Source organism: Cicer arietinum, chromosome 2, assembly GCF_000331145.2.
Source record: "Cicer arietinum cultivar CDC Frontier isolate Library 1 chromosome 2, Cicar.CDCFrontier_v2.0, whole genome shotgun sequence".
In the NCBI taxonomy this organism is placed as follows: domain Eukaryota; kingdom Viridiplantae; phylum Streptophyta; class Magnoliopsida; order Fabales; family Fabaceae; genus Cicer; species Cicer arietinum.
In genome coordinates this window covers 36,572,018-36,596,273 of record NC_021161.2, presented here as the reverse complement: position 1 = coordinate 36,596,273, position 24,256 = coordinate 36,572,018, and the positions used below count along the sequence as shown (strand labels likewise).

Genomic DNA, 24,256 nt, shown 5'->3' with positions numbered 1-24,256 from the left:
TATCTCTTGGATCTGTTCTTCCGTTGTCAGAAAAAAAACATTCATCCTCTACAGCAAGAGATAGTATAGAAGGAGATGTTACTGCATCTCATCCTCCTAGCATTAGCCAAAATATTTCACCTGCTTCCCCAACAATAAAACTCGGTGCTCATGATCTAGCATGGATTGTAAGATTCTGTATCTTGAACTACCTTCCTCCACATAAACTGCGCACCTTTTCGCGATGGCCTCGTTTTGGAGTTCCAAGAATAGTCAGATCAGGCAATCTTCCACTTGATAAAGTGATAACCGAATTTATGATGCGTATAGACGCCACACCAATCTGCTTAAAGAACATGCCTTTACATGATGATGATCCAGCAAAAGGACTGACCTTCACGATGACAAAGTTGAAGCTTGAATTATGTCTTAGTAGGGGCAAGCAACATTTTACTTTTGAAAGCAAACGTGAACTTCTTGATCTTGTTTACCAAGGTATTGACCTTCTTAGGCCCAAGGCTTTCCTAATTAAAGAAGAATCTGGAACTGTTGCTAAATCAGTTAGTGCGATACCAAAAAGCTCACAATCTGCATCCGAGGATAAAGCTCCATCTGAAAAGGGTTATTTGGCACAGAAAAATCACGATGATGGATTTCTGTTTTCTTGTGATTACTTTACCATACGGAAACAGTCTCCAAAGGCTGATCCTGCTAGTTTATTAGCCTGGCAGGAAGCCGGAAGAAGAAACATTGAGAAGACCGATGTACAGTCTAAGTGTGAAAAACAGAGCGAAACTGATGAGCATATACGATCAGACCCAAGCGATGATGATGGATACAATGTGGTGATAGAAGATGATGGGTTCAATGTGATAATAGCCGACAATTGTCAGCGTGTATTTGTCTATGGTCTAAAGCTTTTGTGGAATATTGAAAACAGAGATGCAGTTTGTTTCTGGGTTGGCGGTCTATCGAAAGCTGTTGAACCTGCCAAGCCTTCTCCTTCCCGGCAGTACGCACAGAGAAAACTAAATGAGAACAACAACGAGCAAGATGGAACTGAAACTCGTCAAGATGATGCATGTGAAACCCATCAAAATGATGAAACTGAAATGCATCGAGATGATGGAGCTGAAACCCATCAAGATGAAGTTAGTAAGTCCCTTCCCTATAAAGATGAAGGAGTTCAAACCCATCAAGATGAAGTCAGTAAGTCCCTTCCCACTGGTAATGTCTCAGATTCTCCTTCTTCTCTGGAGGCCAGCACTTCTGAATTCCCTTCATTCCCATCAGACTCACTTATGGTGGACAGCTTACCTTCTGGTATGTCATATGGTTCAAGATGTTTTGGAAACTGTTATCAATTTGGACTTTCAAATTAGACTAGAAACTAGTAATATACACAAAAATAATTAAATTGAAGGCAAAAATACACTTCTGTTAAGTTTAGTCCAATTCCACGCTAAGTCCTTCAAGTTTGTTTTCTCAGTTTGGTACTTTAAGTTACATTATGTTTGCACCATTAGTCTTTTGTCTCATTTTCAACAAAGATTTGTGCAATTGAAAGCATTTGATCATTAGAGACTCTACAAATGCTGCAACAATATGTTTCTCGTTCTAATTCTTTATAAAAATCAAACCTTATAAATGGTCTACATTTCTTGATTTTCTCTACAACCATTTAGACACATGTATAACTTTCAAAACTTTGTAATGTATGTCTATCCACATGATTAATGTTATTAACTTCCTCCATTAGCAAAGTAGCTTGGACAGTCAACTCACTGTGATGCTTTGATTATATCTTAACATTTTATGAGTGTAATTCGAGAAAATTGTCAAACTTAAAGGATTGCATGCGTAGTTCAATATAACATAAAGGCTAATGGTGCAAACTGAATGTAACTTAAAAGACCAAATTGAGAGATAAAAAACCTTACAGGATCTAAGCGGGAACTACTAATTAAACTTAAAAACTAAAGGTGTATTTTTTCCTAAATTGTAAATATGCTTTCTATCACAACAAATATTTTCATTGTTTGCCTTACTTTTAATGATAGGTTTGTTTAACCTTTTATTTATTTATGAAAATACAGATGATTCAGAGGAGGGGACTCGACATTTCATGGTTAACGTTATTGAACCACAATTTAATCTCCACTCAGAGGGTGCAAATGTAAGGTTAATTTTTTTTGCCTTTTAGATAGAGCTTACAATACTACAGAACATGTGCATTTTAATTATTGTGCTTGCCTATTAGGCAGAAACTTCAACCTAGACAATCAATTTCCTTTTCCATTGGATATTATTTTATTATGGCTGAAGTACCCCTTATATGACTTAGACAACACACATAATAGAAATGGAACTAATGATGGAAAGTGAGAGAAAACGAGAGAAAGTTACTAAACAGAATTTTGTATCGAATCTTGTAAAATGAATTCTTGGAGGAGAACAGTATAATCGGATCTGGCATTATTACCAGTCCTGGTCTAACTGCCTTCAAATCAGTTAGTTACATTGACCAGTTAGCGTAGGTGCTAGCTCAGAACTTGCAGTTACAATCAGGCCCGTAAATTTTCCATCAAGGGAGAATTTTGTGCATAAGGTGTGATCTGTTAATTAAATATGCAGCAGTTAGAATGACTTCAGCCCACAAATATTTTGGTACTTTATAATTATATGAGAAAAGTAAGGCTCTTGCCACCTATAGTAAGTGTCTCTTTTTCTTTTATGCAATTCCGTTTTGTTGAGGTGTATAAAGACAAATTTTCAAGACAATATTCACCCAATATTGTGTTAAAATATTCTTTGCCATTATCACTTCTAAAGTTGAATGTTTGTCTGAAATTGATTTTGCACCATTTAAAAAAAACCCTTACAGCCTGACAAGCATCAGATTTCCCTTTAAACAAGTACACTGATAGAAAGCAGAATTGTATTGACTGAAATAGATGAGCTTTAAAGCCCTTACAATGATGGAAATCTGAAAAAGCAGAAAAGGAATTAAACCAGAGTTCTAAGAACTCCTAAACCAGAGCACAACTGCTCCTAATCCAAAGAAATATTCTCCTAACTGTTTTCTAACTATATTTCTGAATGGTTTCTCTTTTATAACAGAAATATCTCATTAAATAAGGGAGTTAATTAACTAACTTTTAATCCCTCCTTCTCTTCATCCTTCTAGAAACTGTAAGTGTGTGAGGTGTGTGACTTGGGCCCAATGATTGGATCATCGAACCTACTGGACCTCAGTGTCCTATCATTACCTCCCCCTTCAGAATAAGTCTTGTCCTCAAGGCTTACGTACGGGCACTGATTCTTCAACCACGCTCCAGGTTCCCAACTAATGATTTTCTTATTTCCTTCCCACTTGGTGATTTTCCTTGACCTTACCATGTCCATAACAGCAATACTAAGTTCCCTCTCTTGTTCCCTTCCCTCGTCCTTAGGAATTTGACATTGTAATTTCACAGTATCCCCCTTCCAGTCAAAACAAATTGTCATTTCCTCCCAATCAAACATCATCTTACCAAGCTTGTGTAGCCAAGCCACTCCCAAAATCATATCAACATCTTCCAATTCCAATATGTAAGCCTCCACAATAGTGTTAAACTTTCCAAATAGAATGTCAAACCTTCCACACTTCTCTGCCGTAGTGACGCCGGTGCTGTTCCCAAATCTCACATCTATGGCCTTGATTCGTTCTATTGAAAGTTGTAGGAATACTGCCAATTGAGGGGTCACAAAATTATGACTAGCACTGGTGTCTACTGTTATCATTATGGGTTCCCCCTTCACCATTTCCTGCAAACGCAAGGTAGTTGGGAGTGGTTGCTTGATTATTCCCATTCTTCACTTTGCATAGCTTCAAAGAATGACACTTTAATGGTATTTCCCTATCATCTTCCATCAACTCGATTGCTATCACTTCGCCGGCGTCGTTGGTCGTTTCATCGTCACCAAGAATCACCAAACGAAGTTTCTTTTCAGCATACTAATGAAGAGGGTGGAATCATTCCCCACATCGAAAACATAGACGTTCCTTTGTTCGCCGTCGCTTCTTGTCTTCAGCGAATTCGAATTCGGGTTCGGTTGGTGGACTATCACTCAGTTCAGATTATTGGTTGAGTTGAGGAATGGGGTCTTCCACTAATTGATCTTGATCCCTTCTTTTATATTCCTTTCCTTTCCAAGTTGGGCCACCCTTTCAAATCTTTTTTTTGTTTCATCACAAGGATTCTTATGTGGTGATATTTGGTTTTTTTCTAAATTAAGTTCCAAAAAAGCATTTTCTTTAATTGTTGCTCAAATTTGGTAAGACCCTTACTTATGGTAGAAGTAGAATCACTTATTATTTCTTTAGGTGCAGCAGTAACAAAATTATGTGATGTATACACATTTTCTGAAAAATCAGATTTTCATAAAATTGAAGGGAATCATTCTCACTTGACTTCCCCCCTGAAGATAATTCTTCTCAAAAAAAGGTTTGTTTTCAAAAAAGGTAACATCCATTGTGACAAACATTTTCTTTATACTTGGATTAAAACATTTATAACCTTTCTGAGTGGAGGAGTAGCCAAGAAAAACACATTTAATAGCATGGGGTTCAAGTTTACTAAGATGTTTATGTTCATGAACAAAAGTCGTGCATCCAAATATTTTCAATGGTAAATCAACAAAGTTTGATGCAATAGAAAATGTTTCAAGAAAATTTGAAATGGTGTTTGAAGTTGTAACCCACGCGATGGCATGCGATTAATAAAAAATGTGCAGTTGTCAAGATAGCCTCACCCCACAAATGTTTTGGGACATTGGTAGAGTAGAGTAATGCTCGTACCACCTCAAGAAGGTGTCGATTTTTTCTCTCTGCAATTCTATTTTGCTGAGGTGAGTTACACATGAGCTTCGATGAACAATTCCATTTTGCATAAAAAAATATCCCACAACTGTGTTAAAGTATTCAGTTCCATTGTCAGTTCTAAACACTTGTATTTGAGAGTTAAATTGTGTTTGCACCAATTTACAAAAAAGTTTTGATTATCTGAGCTACTTCTAATTTTTCTTTTAATAAGTACGCCCAACAAAGTCTGGTGTAATCATCTGTAAAGGTGATGATAAAACAATAGAACCTTTTCCTGCCATGGCTGAAAGAGAGCCATCGGCAACCTTAAATTTTAAATTACCTGCACAAGGTTTATATGAGGAAAATAAACTAGGTTCTCCGATCATATGGTTAGTAGCTCCAGAATCAACAATCCAACTATGGTTAGGGATGACACTAAGGTGGGCTGATAAAAAATTACCTTTCTGAGCCATGGAGCTAGATGGGGTTTGAGATTCAAGAAGTTTGTACAGTTGATCTAGCTGTTCTTTGGTGAGCGGAAATGAAATTGAGGAAGATTGTAACTCTTTATCAGAAGTAGCTTGAAATGCACGACCTTCTTCTTTCTTCTTCGCGTAAGGAGGCTTCTCATGTAGCTTCCAACAAGTCTCGCGCGTGTGCTACGGACGTTTGCAATGGTCGCACTGGCTTCTCAGATTTCTTACTATCTTTCTTGCCTTCCTCATTGAATTTTCTGGTAATTAGTGCTGACCCATCTGGAATGACTTTCCCATCATCACTGCTTGTCTTGCCTCTTCTCTTTTGACTTTTGAAAAAGTTTCTCGAAGAGATGGTAAAGGGGTTTTTCGAAGGGTTCTGCCTCTTACTTCAATTTCTTTGTTTAGACCTACAAGAAAAATAAAAACACGATCGTTTTCTTGCCTCTTGATGAACTGAACACTATCTTCTATACACTTTCAGTTATCTTCATAGCACAAATCCAATTATTGCCATAGGGTCATCAACTCATTGTAATAGATTGTTACCATCCTTTCACCTTGCTTTAGGCTCCACAATTTTGATTTCAAACCATAAATTTGAGATGAGTTATGAATATTAGAGTAAGTATCCTTCACAGTGTATCATACTTTTTTTGCTGTAGGTATAAACTTGAATGGTCTCCCAATTCCTGTCTTCATCAAACTAATTAGCCAAGCAATGATTAATGAGATATGTTTCTGCAGGTTTCGAAATCATACGATTCAAGAAGTCAAATTTTCCTTTGCCATCCAAAATGAGTCGCACTGTTTGGGCCCAATCTATGTAATTTTTCGTATTCAATTTATGCACATTGACTTGCAAGGAATTACTTTGGTTGTTTCCTCCCATACTAAAACCGCCAGCACCTCCGTATCCGTTGCCATAGCCGCCGTAATAGCCGTTGTTGTAAAGCTCTCCGAAGCTGCCTCCAGTTTGAAAGGAACCATCATTCCACTGACTAGTACCATCAGAACAATGACCGCGCCCATGGCTGCCGCCGCTGTTGCTCGAGTTGCCACCTAGGCCGGTTCCATCACCAGAGCTGCCACCGCGGCCAGACCCCTTCTTGGACTGCCACTGCGGCCTTTGCCATCACTGGCGCTGCCGCCTGGTTCGGGTCCATTGCCAAAGCTGCCACTGCTGCCAATACCTCTTTCAGGACTGCCACTGCAGTCCTATTCCATCACCAGGGTTGCTGCCGCGACCAAGGCTTCTAAAGAAAGTAAAAGACAAAATACTTTCATGTTTTATTACTACAATCCTAAGTTGTTTATATAGAAAAAGAAATTATAATAGTAATACTGAGTAATAATGACAGAATTATAAAATAAAAATAAACATAATAATATAAAATAAAAGAGAACTGATTTCTCTTTATTCTTCAACACCTCAAGTTAGTGCATAAATATCTGTCATGCCCAACTTGGCTATAAGTTGCTCAAAATTGGGTCTTGTCAAACTTTTTGTCAAGATATCAACAATTTGCTGATTGGAAGTCATAAATGGCAGACGAATAATTCCAGCATCAATTTTTTCTTATATGAAATGGTAGTTTATTTGAATGTGTTTGGTTCTATCATGTTGTACAGGGTTGTGAGCTAAACTTATTGTTGCTTTGCTATCACAGAACAATTTTAAGGGTGAGTCAACTTTCATTTTCAGTTCGTCCAAGAGTTTACGAATCCATAAAAGTTCACAGATTCCTTGAGCCATTGCTCTGAATTCAGCTTCTGCAGTGCTTCGAGCAAAGACCCTTGTTTCTTACTTCTCCAAGTAACCAAATTTCCCCAAACATAGGCACAATATCCAGTAGTGACTTTTCTATCAATAACTGATCCTTCCCAATCAGAATATCTAAATATAGAGGCTTTTCTGTCATTGGTTTTCTTGAAAGTATATACCCTTTTTAGGATTGGATTTCAAGTACCTTAAGATCCGATAAACGGCCTTCAAGTGTTCTTCATAAAGAGAGTGTATGAATTGGCTTATAACACTCACAGAGAAAGCGATGTTAGGTCTAGTGTGGGCTAGATAAATAAGTTTGCCAACTAACATTTGGTATCTTCTAATCTCAACAAGAGCACTCCCTTTCTCCCAAAGTTTAGCATTTAATTCCATAGGAGTATCTGCTGGTCTACACCCAGTCATCCTAGTTTCTTCCAAGAGATCTAGGATGTATTTTCTTTCAGAAATAACAATTCCCTTCTTTGAGCGAGCAACTTCCATACCAAGAAAATATTTAAGTGCGCCTAGATCTTTGATCTCAAATTCTTTTGTTAAATTTTTCTTCAATATTTCCATCTCAACAACGTCATCTCCTGTGAGAATAATATCATCTACATATACAATTAGAATTGCAATTTTACCAACATTAGAGAAATTCATGAACAGAGTATGGTCTGATTGTCCTTGCATGTATCCTTGCCTTTTGACCGAATGAGTGAATTTTTCAAACCAAGCCCTTGGATTGCTTGAGACCATAAAGGGATTTTTATAGTTTGCACACATTTGAACCAAATTTATCTTCAAAGCCAGGTGGACTATCTATGTATACTTCCTCCTCCAAATCACCATTCAGAAAAACATTCTTTATATCAAGTTGGTTAAGAGACCAATCTAAATTCACTGTCAAAGACAAGAGAACTCTAATAGTGTTTAATTTGGCAACGAGAGCAAAAGTCTTTGAGTAATCAATGCTATATGTCTGAGTAAACCATTTAGCAACCAAGCGTGCCTTGTATCTTCCAACTGTGTTATCAGAATTATATTTCACAGTAAATACCCATTTACAGCCAACAATATTCTTTTCTGTAGGTAACGTCGTGACTCTCCAAGTTTGATTCTTCTCAAGAGCTTTCATCTCCTCAAGAATAGCTTCCTTCCACTTTGGAGTTTTTAGAGCCTCTTGTATAATTTTTGGAATTTCTACAGCAGATTACTTAGAGGTAAATGCAGCAAATGAAGAAGACAATTTTGGGTATGACACATAATTAGACAAAGGATATTTAGTACATGATCTAACAAATTTTCTAATTGCAATAGGAAGGTCTATATCAGGATACTCGACATGACTCTTAAGAACAGAAGAAGACTTACCTGTATCAAGATGATGTATTGAATTATCTATTGGTTCGGAATTTTGGAATGGTCGAAGAATGGGTCCTTCATTTCTCTATTTATGGTTTCTTCTTTCAAAGACATTTTTCTTCCAAGTAGGGTCAATTGTAGTAAACCTATTTTGTGTCTCTTTAGCTGAGTCATTATGTTGTGGCATTTCAGGTGGTCCTTCATTATTATTGAGATCAAGAATTTGATCATTCTGATTTTGATTTGAAATTGTCGCCCCCGATTCTATCGAAACCTCATTCATAAGTGGATTGAGTTCCAATATGGATTATTGGGCATTTTCTTTTGGGTGCATCAATATAAGTCTCATAATTTTGTGACAACACTATATCACTTAAAGTAATGATGTTTTCAGAAGTAAAAGATGAATCTTCCTTAAAATTTTCCCCCTGAAGATGAATGTCAGTAAAAAATGGTTGATTTTCAACAAAAGTAAGATCCATAGTTACAAAAATTCTTTTTATTTTTGACTCAAAACATTGATACCCCTTTTGAGTTGGAGAGTAACCGGTAAACACACATTTTATTGCTCGTGGCTCGAGTTTGTCAAGTTGCTTATGTGCATGAACAAAAGCAGCGCTAAAAAACTTTTAGTGGCAAATCAATAGAGACACTAGTCAAAGGAAAATAATTTCAAAAAACATCAAGAGGGGTATTAAAATTTAAAACTTCAGATGACATTCGATTAGTTAAATATGATGTAGTTAAAACAGCTTCACCCCACAAACATTTTGGAACCTTACTTGCAAATAGTAAAGGTCTAGCAACCTCAAGAAGATGCCTATTCTTTCTCTCTGCAATTCCATTTTGTTTGGGTGTATTGACACAAGAACTTTGATGAACAACCCCATTTGCAAGAAAAAAATCGGACAAAAGTATATTAAAATATTCTTTACCATTGTCACCTTTAAATACTTCTGAATACTTGAATATTTGTTTGGTATTGAGTGTGCACCATTTTAAAGAAATTTTTGACAATCTGTTCAACTTCCGATTTTTCTTTCAATAGATAAACCTAACAAGTTCTAGTATGATCATCAATAAAAGTTATAAACCATTTTTTATTAGAGAATGTGTTTATTCTATTAGGACCCCAAACATCATTATGAATAACTGCAAACGCTTTTGATTGTTTGTATGGTTGTGTAGAAAAAGAAGAACGCTGATGTTTAGCTAATTCACAAGTTTCACAATGAAATAAAGACGAATCCTTCTTAAAAAATAATTTAGGAAACAAATGTTTCAAATACGGAAAACTAGGATGTCCTAACCGTAAATGTCATAACATAATATCATTATTAGAATGAACAAAAATAGATTCAAAGCAGATACTCGTTTTTTGTTGGTCTTTGAAGTCAAGTCCATTGTCAAGATAATAGAGTCCTCCACTCTCCTTAGTATTGCCAATCATCTTCCCCGGGCTCAAATCCTTAAAAGTGCAATGAGAATGAAAGAAGTTAGATTGACAATTTATATCCTTTGTTAGTTTAGTAATTGGGAACATGTAAGACATCTTTTAAGGTTAATGCAGGTGACAAAATAACAGAACCTGCACAAGGACTATAAGAAGAAAACAGACTCGACTCTCCAGTCATATGATCAGTAGCACCAAAATCAATAAACTAAGTATGACTGGAAGTGACACTAAGTAGATCAGTATTTGAAAAATTACCTATTTGAGCTATAGAGCAATAAGAAGTTTGAGACTCAAGGAGTTTGTACAATTGATCTAATTGTTCCTTGGAGAAAGGAGATGGGATTGAAGGAGACTGCTTCTCCTGATCAGAGGTACCAGCTTGGAGGGCATGACCTTCGTTTCCTCCTTTTTCTTCCAATTTAGAGGTTTTCCATGGAGCTTCCAACATCTATCACGTGTGTGCCATAGACGTTTGCAATGTTCGCACCATGGTTTCTTGCTATCTCTCTTCCCGTTTTCATTCTTAGTGACTAGGGCATAGCTTTCAACCTCAACAACAGAAGGTGACTTACCCATCATAACATATTGTCTCGCCTCTTATCTTCTAACGTCTGAGAACGCTTCCTGAAGTGATGGCAATGGAATCTTTTTCAATATTCTGCCTCGAACTTCATCAAGCCGCTTATTAAGTCCAACCAAGAACATGAATACTCGGTCGTTTTCCTGTCTCTTAAGAAACAAAACACTGTCGTCACAACACTTCCAATAATCATCATAGCAGAGATCTAATTCTTGCCGTAGTGTCATCAACTCATTATAATAAGTAGTGACATCTCTATCTCCTTGTTTGGCATGCCAGAATCGTGATTTGAGATCGAAAATTTGAGAACAATTCTGAATGTTAGAATATGTTTCTTTGACAACCTCCTAAACTTCCTTCGCAGTAGGTAAAAACATAAAAGGTTTTCTAATCGTTGATTTCGTTTTCTAATCGTTGATTCCATATTACTAAGCAGCCAAGCAACAATAACAGAGTTCTCAGATTTCCAAAACTTATAATTCAGATCAGTTGTGGCAAGCATTTGCACCTCTCCTGTGAGGAAACCATATTTTCCCTTATCGTTTAGTATCAATCTTGCGATTTGGGACCATTCGACATGATTTTTTCCATTGAGTTTCTGGATTTCAACCTTAAGGGCATTAGAAGTTCCCTCATGGCCAAAAAAATTGGAAAAACCATTCCAGCCGCCACTGCCGACTCCTGGGCCGCTACCACTGCCTAAACCAATACTGTCGGCGTTGTTGACTACTTCTGATTTTTCACCTAAACCATCGTCGTTGTTGACTACTTTTGATTTTTCACTCAAACCATCGTCGCTGCTACCTATAAGGGCTGCCATTAGGTAGATAAAAAAAAAGTAGGGTTAACCCTTTAGCACAGTTGGTTAAAGCGTCACAAGGTCGTCGGAGGTTTATCCCTTTTAGTTTTGGAGCCCCAAACCCCACTGGGTTGTGGAACCCTAGCCAAAAGCTCTTGATACCATGAAAAAAGTAAAAGACAAAATACTTTCATGTTTTATTACTATAGCCCTAAGCTGTTTATATAAGAAAAGAAATTACAATAGTAATACTAAGTAATAATGACAGAATTATAAAATAAAAATAAACATAATAATATAAAATAAAAGAGAACTGATTTCTCTTTATTCTTCAACAACTTCCATTGTTGTGCCGTCGGTTGGGTTTCTGTCGCCGGTAGGTTATTCATAGAGGAGCTGGCTAGGGCTTGTCACCAAGATGGGTGGTTCATCCCTTTTGCCTACATAAAAAACCTAGGGCTCATGATACCATATAGGGAAATATTATTGATAATTGTTGTGTATTATTCTGACAAATAGGGGCTCCTTTTATAGAATAAAATACAATTACTCAACTCCTTAAATTTATGATTCATAAAGAAAATAAAAAAACTGAAAGAAGATTAATAGTTCTGATAATGACAAGATATTTCAACACTACCACTTGTCTTGCTTGCACTGTACTGCACTATAGTTAGTTATTGCACTGTTCTACAATAGTCATCGCATCGTGCTTCAATGAAACTAAATATAGTGTAGTACAATGCAATAGCTAACGGTTGAAGTTGTGGGATTTTAGAGAAAAAGAGGAGAGAAAATAATAAGGGTTTGAATATTATTGATAATAGTTTTATGTTAACTTGATTACAAAAGACTCAATACTAATCTCTATTTATAGAGAAACATAAACTCAATCCTAAATAAGGAACAAATCATAATAATAATGAGAGATATCTCTATGATTATAAATTGATCATAGAAAATAATTCAACATACTCTAATATAATATAATAGATATTATAAGATATTTTCTAATATTCTAACACTAACTATAACGTAGAACAGTACAACAAAAACAAGTGGTAGTTAATATATGAATTTTACATATATTGTACACATGTTCTAACCGTAAATGACATAACATAACATAATCTTGTCATTATTAGTAACAAAAAAGATTCAAAGCAGGAACTTATTGGTTTGGACATTTGTTGTGCTTCTGATCTAATGTCAAAGTATTAAGGCTCAAATAATGATCCAAGTCCAATTATCCAAGCCCAAGCCATTGTGGGGTCCATAATTGTTTTTGTTGCATTAATGACACCCAATCCCGTTGCATGTCATGCAAGTGGAAGATTGCATGTGCTTAAAGTGCCTAGTAGCAGTAGGATTGTTGCATGACATTCATTTTCTTCTTGCATGTGATCCTTTTAGTTGTCCTTCACCTATAAATAAGGTTCATGCCCATGTACTTCATCAATCAAGTTGTGAAATCAAAATTCAGTGTGCTTAAAACAGAGTATCTCTGTTCTTCTTTCTGGTCCTGATCCAACTCCATTCTCTTTTGTTCTTTTGTTCTGCCAATCATCTTCCTCGAATTCAAATCTCAAAAAACACAATGAGAACGAAAAAAATTAGTTTGACAGTTCTTATCTCGAGCTAGTTTATTGATAGACACTAGAATACAAGATAAGTTTGGATCATATAAGACATCATTTAGAGTTAAAGTTGGAGACAACATAATAGAACTTTTTCCTGCAATGGCTGAAAAAAGCCGCCTACAATTTTTATTTTTTGTTACCTACACAGGGACTGTAAGACAAAAAAGAGTAGATTCACCTGTCATGATTAGTTGCTCCTGAATCTACTATCAAAGTTTGGTTGGGATTGACACTAAGTCACTAACAAGGGTAGTTTGAAAAAAAAATTATCTTTTTGAGCTATAGAACAAAGAGTTTGAGATTTGAGGAGTTTGTACAGTTTCTATCTGTTCCTTCATGAATGAAATTTGATTTGACGTAGATTGTTGTTCTGATAAGAATTACTAGCTTGGAAAGCACGACCCTCACTTCCACCTTTCTTTTTCCAATTGAGTGGCTGGCCATTGAGTCTCCAACATGTTTCACGTGTATGCGACACACTTTTGCAATGATCAAACCAAGGCTTATCAAACTTTTTACCTTCATTGAATTTTCTAGTAATCAAGTGATGAACCTTCAGGTTCAGAAACTCGAGATGACTTACCCATCATGATTCCTTATCGAACCTCCTTTCTTCATATTGCTAAAAAAGTTTCATGAATAGATGGTAGTGGTGATTTCTCCCAATAATTTGCCTCTCATGTCATCAGGCTCCTTAATTAGACCAACAAGAAACATGAAGACACCATCAATTTGTTGTCTCATATTGAATATAACACTATCTTCATCACACCTCCAACTGTCATTATAGCATATATCCAATTCTTGCCAGTGTCATCGTCTCTTTATAATAGATGGTCACATCCTTGTCACCTTGTTTGGCATGCCATGGCTTTGACTTTAACCCAAAGATCTAAGAGGAGTTTCGTATCTCAGAGTACTGTCTCTGACAGCTTCCCAAACCTCCTTCGCTAATGATAAGAACATGAAAGGTTTACCTATCAATTGTTCCGTAGAGCTTACCAACCAAGCAATAATTAGCGTGCTTTCAAACGTCCATTGTCTAAAATAAGGATCATCTATTGCCGATTTTGCCATGTTTCCTGTCAGATATCCAAACTTTCCCTTGCCTTCCAAGATCAAACAAACGGTTTGAGCCCATTCTGATATACTTTTTTTCATTTAGACGTGGGACATTGACTTTGTGAGAGTTTAAGGTTCCTCTTGGTCATTAAAAACGGTGTTGCACCACCTCCGGTGATGCCATTACCTGCGCTGCCTCCAACGACGCCACCACTTGCATTGCAGCCTCCTGCAACGCCTGGTCCAACATCACTGCCCATCCCCTCTAGTGCCGCCTTGTTTTCCACTGCCTGCACCGCGCCCCACACCAGTTTTGGAACCACCAACACCGTCTCCAGTCATGGTGGAGTCATCACTGGTGATGTTAAGGGATGTGCCAGTGAGGGCTTGTTTCCAAGCATTTTGGCTTTTCAGGGAGGAAGGAAAAAATAGAAAGAAAACGCTAGATCAAATTACCTAGAGCTTTTGATACCATGTAGAAAACAAAAGAGAAAATAGTGTTATGTTTTATTCATCAGTCAAGGACTATTTATATAGAGAGATTACAATCAATTTAGTTCCTTGAATCAAGGAGAGGTTTTAGGAAACAAAACCATAACATGATCTGCACTGAAATAAAAATGGAAAGATTCCCATGGATTCTCCAACATCAACAACTATAATCACATGATACCAAGGTAATCAAAACCAGATCGGACATTGAACCGGTGTAGGTAGAGGTTCAATGTTCAAAGGTCTAATCGGTCCAATCTATGTACCAAAAAATTATATCGGCCCAATCCCTCGAATTGGCTCAACCGTCGGTTTTGATCGGTTTTCTGTCCAGTTTTGGTGCAGGGCGGTTTTCCTCCTCAAATGGACCGGACACAGCTCCTTTTTCCGGTTCAATCAGCTAAACCAGCCGGTCCACTTTTCATTACCTTGCATGATGCTGTTACTGTGCAACTAACCCTTGTTATATTATTTCTCGCAACTCTGGTTATGGCATTTTTAAACTGCTGCTTATTTGTTTTAACACAGCCTACAACCACTTCCTTCTTATGCATTTAGCAAGGTATTTGGTGGGTTCTTTTGTTAGTTAGGCACTTAGGCTTACCTTCTTAATTTGGAAGTTGAAAAGTTTATTTCCTTTCCTTCAATCCATACTATATAAAGGGGTATGTAACCCTTATAATTTTTATCCCCCCCCCCCCTCTTTTATATTAAAGTTTTGAAATATGGTTTTGTAGGCCCGCCGCACGCCTGAATTTGTATTACCTTTATATTCTGTAGTATTTTTCTTTTTTCAAAAGTCTCTTTCAAGACTATGGACTAGGTATGTTACTTTTTGCCCCTTCGATACTTCACTATTAGAGTATGCTTCTGTCCAGTTTTACTGCAAAACCCTGGCTTCTCTGTTTGGTTAGCTCTCTGCTTATTACTTTGTAATGGTTAGTTTACTGGGTAATAGCTTTGCTATAGACTATACATTCTGTTACTTAGGAGGTTCAATTTTCTTTTATTAAATAAGCATTGTAACTGATCTCGTGTTTCCTGTGCTATATATACTGATTTATATACAGATAACAGTATCAATCAAGCTTAACATTCACTTTGAAAATATGTTTTAAAGTTCTTTCTCTTTCTAACATTTTCTATCACACATAACATTCACTATTGAACAATCTGATCAGAGATGAAATTTTCAAAAGAATGCGTCAATTATGCATGTATACATTCCTTTACAGGGTAGGTTTTTGCTTGCTGCTGCAAGTGGCCGCGTTTTAGCCCAGTCGTTTCATTCAGTTCTTCATGTTGCCCATGACATGATTGAGCAAGCACGTGGTACAACAAATGAACATACTAAGGAATACCAGCCTGAAATTGCTTGGAAAAGAACGGAGATGTCTGTTATGTTGGAGCATGTGCAGGCACATGTTGCTCCAACAGATGTTGATCTAGGGGCTGGGGTGCAGTGGCTACCAAAAATTATTAGAGGCTCTCCAAAAGTAATGCGTACAGGTGCTCTTCTTGAGAGAGTTTTTATGCCTTGTGACATGTACTTTCAGTACACGAGACACAAAGGTGGCACTCCAGAACTGAAGGTAATTTCTTTTTTCCCAACAATAGTAATAACCTAGTTTGTAATATTTACTTGGAAATCCAAAACTGCTTGTAATTTGAAGCCTTTTGTCTGAAGTAAAGTACTGAATATTATTATGTTTTTTTGTGGATTCAGAAAGTTGAAAATTTGAAATTGTCTAAGCAATCTTAGCATTAGGAATAGCGATAGACAATATAGAAGACTCAATACAAAGAAAGTTATAAATAGGATGAGGATAAGAAGTAGACCGGTTCCTTTACGAAAAGCAATAAGTAAGTCAATGGAAGGATTAGGTGGGGCTTCAGTGGGAGAAAGGATGGAATATGAGCTAAATCATCGGAATCAGTAGGATCGGTCTCTGTAGCTTCAAGCGTCGGTGCTCATGAGTAATACCAAAACAAAGCAACTCATGGACACCCTGTGAATGTGGAGAACTGTGAGTAGAGAAAGTTGTTTCAAGTAGAAGAATAGGTAGAAGCTAAGAAGTAATAACATCTGTTGTAGAATTTGACGTAGCTAATGATGCAAAAGTGGATGTATCCTCAACGAAAGTAACATCTGCGGTGACATTAAAAAAGATGTGCAAATGGAGAACAACAACGATATCCCTTTTGGCTTTTGGACTTTGGATACATAAGAAAGACACACTTAATAGCTGAGTAAACAATTCATCACGACCAATAGAACATACAATCGGTCATTAGAGAACAAGAGAAAGTGAGTAATCTTATTATCCAATACCAAATATGGAGAGCAGTTTATTTGATACTAGACAATGAGAATAGTATCATCCTAAAATTTCAAAGATGCATGAAAATTGATTAATTAAGTCCTAGCTGTATCTATTTGATGTTGATATTTATTCAGTGTGTCACTGTTTAGTTGCGGTGTGTGTGGGAAACTAGATTGACGCATGATTCCATGAGAAACCATGAAGGCGCTGAATGGTGTAGAAAAGTATTCTTTGGCATTGCCGCTCTGCAAAATTTGAAGTTTTTTTCTCAAATTGAGTCTCTATCTCTAAGCAAAAGGTCTGAGAGGCATGGTCCATCAATAAAATGATGCAGGCGCATCTCGAGAAGTCGTCAATGAAAGAGACATAGTACTGCTTGTATCCTAAAGTAGAAGATGTGAATCAGGACTCAATCACACTACTAGGTAAAGATACTCGAATATGTCTGCCAAGTTGACAGGACTTAAATTCAGTGACTTTAAATGTGAAAGATGAGAATCCAACACCTTTAACTTATCCAGACTTGGATAACCAAGACGATTATGAAAGCATTCCGGAGATGATGAAACACTGCATATAGTGGATGGAGGTTGAAGGTAATAGAGACCTCGTGATTCAAATTGTTTGTCCTATAGTCCTGTATAACGAGTCAAAAGTTGACTACTTATTATCAAATTAAAATGGAAACTAGTACAATTCTAGCTTATCTAATTCAGCTAATACAGGTCATCTACAAGATGATCATCAATATCCAAATATGCGTATTTTTGGTTCTTGGAGTGATGCGATCTTAGAGGAAATCAAGATTCATAACCATCAAATATAATATAAAAGATATTATAAGATATTTTCTAATATTCTAACACTCCCCCTCAAGCTAAAGCTTACTAAATTTTAGCTTGTTACAAGAAAACAATGTTTTGCTAGTAAGTTTTAGCTTGTTACAAGAAAACAATGTTTTGCTTTGCAAATTAATAAAAAAAAAAGTGGAAAAAAGACTTAGGGATGCAGGTGAAGTTGGAGACAATTGCTATAAATATAGCCTAGCCAAATAGTTGGAATAATCATCAGCATGAGAGAAATTCATGGCAAGTAACTGAACAATGCAAGGCTTGTTCTTCTAAAATAAACATCATTTGGAAGCTTCAAACCAATAATATCGGAGACTCAAAATATTTAAGCTTGAATATGCTTCAAGGAGAGAGAGAGAAGTGTGCTTCAGGAAAAGAAAGGCAAGGCCGGTACATCATGGAAGTGGTTGTGTCGGAAAACATGCTGTAAAACTTTTCCAGCAGCGACGGCAGACAACAGCAGACAACGAATCTTTGAGGTAGCAGGTGTAACCGTAGCCCAAAACTAGAATATGAGGGCACATACAGAACATATTTCGTCCTGTTGTGATGAACATAATTCTTGCAATGCTGATGGTAGACTGATTATCATACAACACCTTTATGGGAATTGAATTTAGGACTCCAATTTCATGAAGCACCCTTTTTAACCATATTCCCACAAATAACTTGAGATAAAACTCTAAATTCGACTTCTGTTGAACTACGAGACACCGCAAATTGTTTTTTACTCCGCCAAGTCACTAAGTTTCCCCAAACAAATGTGTACAATAGCCTGATGATGAGCGTTGGTCAGTCCCAGAGCCTGCCCAATCAACATCGGTGAATATTACAATTTCTCTATTTGTTGTCTTCTGGAAAAATAATCCCTTGCCTGGTGTCATTTTCAAATATCTGAGAATTCTGTATACTACTTCCATATGTTCTTCTGTGGGACAGTTCATGAATTGGCTCACTGTACTCACTGCAAAACTAATTCTAGTCCAGTATAAGATAAATAATTGAGCTTTCCAACTAACCTTTGATATCTTCCTTTATCAATTGGCGCACTATTGTCTAGAGTCCCTTGCTTCATAGTTACATCCATAAGAGTTTCAGATGGTTTACATCCAAGCATAGTTGTCTCTTTTAGGTGATCTAGGACATATTTTCGTTGAGAAACTGAAATACCTTTCTTAGATCAAGCAACCTCCATCCCAAGGAAATATTTGAGATTTCCCAAGTCTTTGATCTCAAATTCTTTGGCTAGGAGACTCTTTAATCTCTTAATTTCTTCATCATAATCTCTTGTTAGAACAATATCATCAACATATACAATAAGAATAGCCTTTTCCCTGACGTTGATTGTTTCAGAAACATTGTATGATCTGTCTGACATTGAATGTATCCAAACTTCCTTACCACCTTTGTGAATCTGTCAAACCAAGCTCTAGGTGATTGTTTCAATCCATACAAAGAATTTTTGAGTGTGCAAATTTTATTTGTATCGGTAGAGGTCTCAAAACCCGGGGGAATCTTCATGTAAACTTCCTCTTCAAGATCACCATTTAGGAAAACATTTTTCACATCCATTTGATAGAGAGGCCAATCAAGATTTTAGGCAAGTGAGAGTAAAATCCGGACTGTGTTGAGTTTTGCAACAGGTCCAAATGTCTCTTGATAGTCAATCCCATAGGATTGCGTAAATCCTTTTGCAACCAGTCGTGCCTTGAATCTGTTGATGCTGCCATCTGAGTTTTGTTTAAGCCTTTCATCATATGGAATAACAATGGGAGTAGGGTCACAATTTGCATTACCTTTTGTGTTTTCAATCTCTAAATTCGGGTTGTATTCCTGACAATCTTCGATTTGCTGCAAAGCTTTCCCTTCATGTTTGTCGTTCCTTCTAGTATAGCCACGAAACTCACTTATTTCAGCAGATTGGTTTGAATCAGAGGGTTGAACAGGAGGCTGCTCTGAAGGTTGTTCTGACACTGGCAGAATAGAGGACTGAGAATTAGGCTGGTCTGACACAGGCAGAGGCAGAATAGAAGGCTGAGTATTGAGCTGGTCTGACATGGACACATTTGGGTCAGTTCGGTTTACTTGAGGTGAGACATAGAAATTCTCACCGTAGGTTTACTCCAAGACTCCAATATCCCAAAATTGGTATTGTGTGAAACTTTCGCCCTGAATATCAGTTTTGGTATAAAATGGCTTATTTTCAAAGAATGTAACATCCATTGAGTTATAAAATTTTCTAGTAGTTGGGGAATAGCATTTGTATCCTTTTTGGTTAGGAGAGTACCATATAAATATGCACTTGATTGGTGGACAAACACAGAACAACCAAAAACTTTGGTTGGAAGGGTAGATAGGACACGGGTATGTGGAAAACAGTTGGAAATGATCTGGTAGGGAGTTTGAAATTTTAGTACACGAGTAGGCATTCTACTTATTAGTTACGTGGCTGTTGAGACAGTTTCACCCAAAAAAAAATTGGAACATGTGTGATAAACATAAGAGATCTAGCAACTTCCAGAATGTGTCTATTTTTTCTTTCTGCTGTGCGGTGTCAAAACAAGAGCTTTAATAAATGATCCCATGGCTGTCCACATATTCTTCAAGAGACGTTTCAAAGTACTTTCTTGCATTATCTGTTTTTAGAACCTAAATTTTGGTTTGAAATTGAGTTTGAACCATGTTATTGAATTTTCGAAAAATTTGACCAAGTTCAGACTTTTCTTTCATAAGGAACAGCCATGTTATTCTAGAATGATCATCCACAAACAACACAAACCATCTAGATTCAGTGATATTTTTTATTCTAGATGGTCCCCACACATCGCTATGAATCATGGAAAAAGGATGAGAGGATTATAAGGTAACATAGAATAAGAATGACGAACATGTTTAGAAAATTAACAAACTTCACATTAGAAAAACTTCGAATTTTTATTTTTGCATAATGAAGGAAACAATTTTTGAAGATACATAAAACTTGGGTAACCTAGACGATAGTGCCACAACATAATAGCACTATCCATATTTTGTTGGTTGGTTGACTCAACACAAACTACATTGTGAGTTTCTCTTATAGGAGGATGATTTATTTGAAGAAGGTAGAGTCCTGAGCAAATCTTAGCACTACCAATCATCCTCCCTAAATCCAAAGTCTGAAATTCACACAAATTTGAGCTAAATTTAGCAACACAGTTAAGATCATTAGAAAGCTTACTCACATATAACAAATTGCAATCCAAGTTTGGAACATGTAGAACAAATTTCAACTCTATATCTTTTGACAAAGTAACCAAACATGTACCAGCTACTTTAAAGAATGAACTATTAGCAATTTTTACAGATAGTCCATCATAACATGGATGTAATGATGAAAAAGTGATTTATCCCCCGTAGTGTGATCTGAAGCACCCGAATCAACTATCCATGGCTTATGATTTCCAGTTTCGGCAATAAAATCAATTAAGAAATTACCTTTGTGAGCTAATAATGCAACTTTGGTACCAATTTGGGAGGACATTTGAGATAACATCTTTTGGAGGGATTCAATTTGCTCTTGACTAAATGAAGTGGATTGAGGAACAGCTATATGATTTACTTCTTCAATTGATACATGATTGCCTCGACTTTCCCTGTCCATGGTGGATTTTGAAGGTTTCCGATCAGCAGGTTTCCTATGTATTTTCCAACATGTGTCTTTAGCGTGACCAGTTCTTTGACAATGATTACACCAATGCCTCGTCTTCTTCAACCGATTATCTCTAGAATGATGGTGGACTCCTCGGGCAGCCAATGCTGACTGATTTTCCATGGCAGCTATTGTAGAGGACTCTCTCAACATCACTTTCTTCCTGTTTTCTTCTCTTCGTACTTCAGAGAAAACTTCTCTGATACATGGTAAAGGCTTGGTTCCAAGTATTCTTCCTCGTACTTCATCCAAGTTCTTGTTAAGTCCCATCAAGAACTTGAAAATTCTTTTCTTCTCAACAATCTCTTTGTATTTCTTGGAATCAGCCGAGCAGGTCCAGGTATGTTCTTCAAACACATCAAGTTACTGCCATTGAAGTGTAAGAGAGTTATAGAACTGTGACTGTTAAATCTCCTTGTCGCAAATTCTGCCAAGTTGTCTCAATCTCAAAGATGGCTGATGTGTTGTCTTTGCTTGAGTAAAATTCCTTTGCATCACTCCAAATTCATTTGTTGTGGTGTACAACAAGAAATTCTTACCTATTTCATTTGTCATGGAATTTATTAGCTATGACATGACCATGCTGTTCTCGATCTTTCAGTTTTTGAAGGTTGGATTTTCTGTTTTTGGGGCAACTTTTTCACCAGTAAGATATTCATCTTTTCCTTTGCCACTGATGAAAATCAAAACTGATTGTGACCATTGAAGGTAGTTGTTCCCATTCAGTTTGTGTCCTGTAATGGGTAGATGGGTGGTGGTCTCCAATGTTACACCATGATTGGCGTTGACTTAAGGTGAGAAGGATCCATTATTGTCCTCCTTGAGTATGTTGGTTTCTATTTATGTACGTATTTGGTCATGGGAAAGATCGATTTGCTACTGATACCATGTAGTAAATCAGAGAATAGAAATGTTATATTATCATCTATTAATCAATAGGGTTACAGAGAATGAATATATAGAGGAGGTAGGCACTCAACCATCCTCATCAGAAAAGAAATACAATTAATACAATTAATACAATAACTCCTCATAAACTAGAATAAACAAAAAAGGAAATAAACTAATGAGGAGAGATGGCAACATAATGACTAAATCCTTCTTATTCTAGGAAACGAATAATGGTTAATCAACTGTATTAAAGTGATAGATTTCCACATAACTTTATGCTAACTTTATTACAAAAGATTAAATACTAATCTCTATTATTAGAGAAACATAGACTTAATTTTAAATCAGAAAACAACTCATAATAATAATGAGAAATATTCTCATATATCTCTATAATTATAAATTGATCATAGAAATTAACTCAAGATATTCTAATATAATATATAAGATTTTATAAGATATTTTCTAATATTCTAACAATTTACAAGAGAGAATTTCTCAAGTACAAAAAAATAGGAAACTAAAAACTATATCAACGATAATAGAGAGAGTAATCCTAATTATCACTAATCATCAAATACAATCACCTATGACGAACATTGGATTTGTCATAAATCTTTAGAGACATTCTTGAAAATTAGGCTGAAGGGGTTTGATAGAAGAGAGGTTGAACTGTTCTACCTTCGTACTTCTTTTTTTCAATTTAAATCAAGAAAAATGCTTGAAATTTTAGGCATTTTCACTGTCTTTATAAACTTTATGAAGAATAAGGTTTTGGCTTCGTATTAGTGCTTCATCCATGGAATTTTTTTGGTTTTGCTGGTTCTTTTTATTTTTGTTAATTTTCATATGGATCACATCTATCCTGCTATGTTTGTATATATCTCTTATTTCTTAATGAATTTCTTCTATAAAAATGGATACCAACTGTCATCATCTCCAAACCCGGCTTTTCCTTTTTGTGGCATGAAAGGTTTGTGTTGAGTGAGAAGATGAAGGAAAATATAAGAATATGAAGGAGATGTAAAGAGAGAAACAAAATTTGTGATTTGCGAAATCCAATTTCTGAAAAATGAACTGTAGGGATAGAGTTCTCTGTCATTTGAGAAATTGAATCATTGGGTTGTTGTGTTGTAACAGATACTGATAACAGAATTTCTTGTCTGATACACGTGTTTCTAGATATGCATATCTTTTAAAGAGTATGTTTATCTGGTATATGTCTATTTTCATAACTATGGTATCAAATACATACGACACATCTGCAGGTGAAGCCCTTGAAGGAGCTCAAGTTCAATTCTCATAATATTACTGCAGCAATGACATCTCGCCAGTTTCAGGTCATGTTGGATGTGTTAAACAATCTTCTATTTGCACGACTTCCAAAGTATGGATGAACGCTCTTGCTATGTTCACATTATAAATCTATTATTATCTGTTTTCCTTCCGCAAACAGTCATGTATGTTTACACCATTTATTACTCTATCAAATTTAACAAGACCATGTAAGTTTGGTCATTCTTTTGTAAAGTATTGCAGGTAAGATCACATTCTTTTGTAGCTGCTATATTTTGTGGAAGAAGCTGTTCTTTAAATCATGTAGTCAGCATTAACCATTTATATATTATTATTGGAATGTGGGTTGAGCCTAAGTCAACCCCTCAAAACCGTATTGTAAGGTAAATAATGTCCACTACTTAAAAAAAAAAAATGAGTGAGACCTAAGATCGGACATCTAGAGTTTGACCTAGGTAGACTGATAGTGGTCGGCCCAATAGGTTTTTGATATGCTCCGATTCTATCAATTTGAATTGAGTCTAACTCAACTCCACAAAACTCACTTGTAAAGTGAAGAAAAACACTTTTTTAGGTTATCGAAGAAAGTAAAAGACAATATTTTCATATCTTATTACTATAGCCCTAAGTTGTTTATATAGGAAAATAAATTTCAATAATAATAATGATAGAATCATAAAATAAAAGTAAACAAAATAATATAAAACAAAAGAGAATCAAATTTGATTTCCCTTGATTCTTCAACA

General features: G+C 36.1%; 1 protein-coding gene across 1 annotated transcript in view; it reads left to right on the top strand.

The window, feature by feature from the left end:
• The window catches only part of LOC101507025 (protein SABRE-like), a 61,887-nt gene that overhangs the window by 16,082 nt on the left and 21,549 nt on the right, over positions 1–24,256 (top strand). The window contains exons 11-14 of the mRNA XM_004490400.4: positions 17–1,302; positions 2,076–2,155; positions 15,696–16,052; positions 23,483–23,601. Of these exons, the coding sequence (XP_004490457.1) occupies positions 17–1,302; positions 2,076–2,155; positions 15,696–16,052; positions 23,483–23,601 (1,842 nt within the window). The remainder of the gene's footprint in view (positions 1–16; positions 1,303–2,075; positions 2,156–15,695; positions 16,053–23,482; positions 23,602–24,256) is intronic.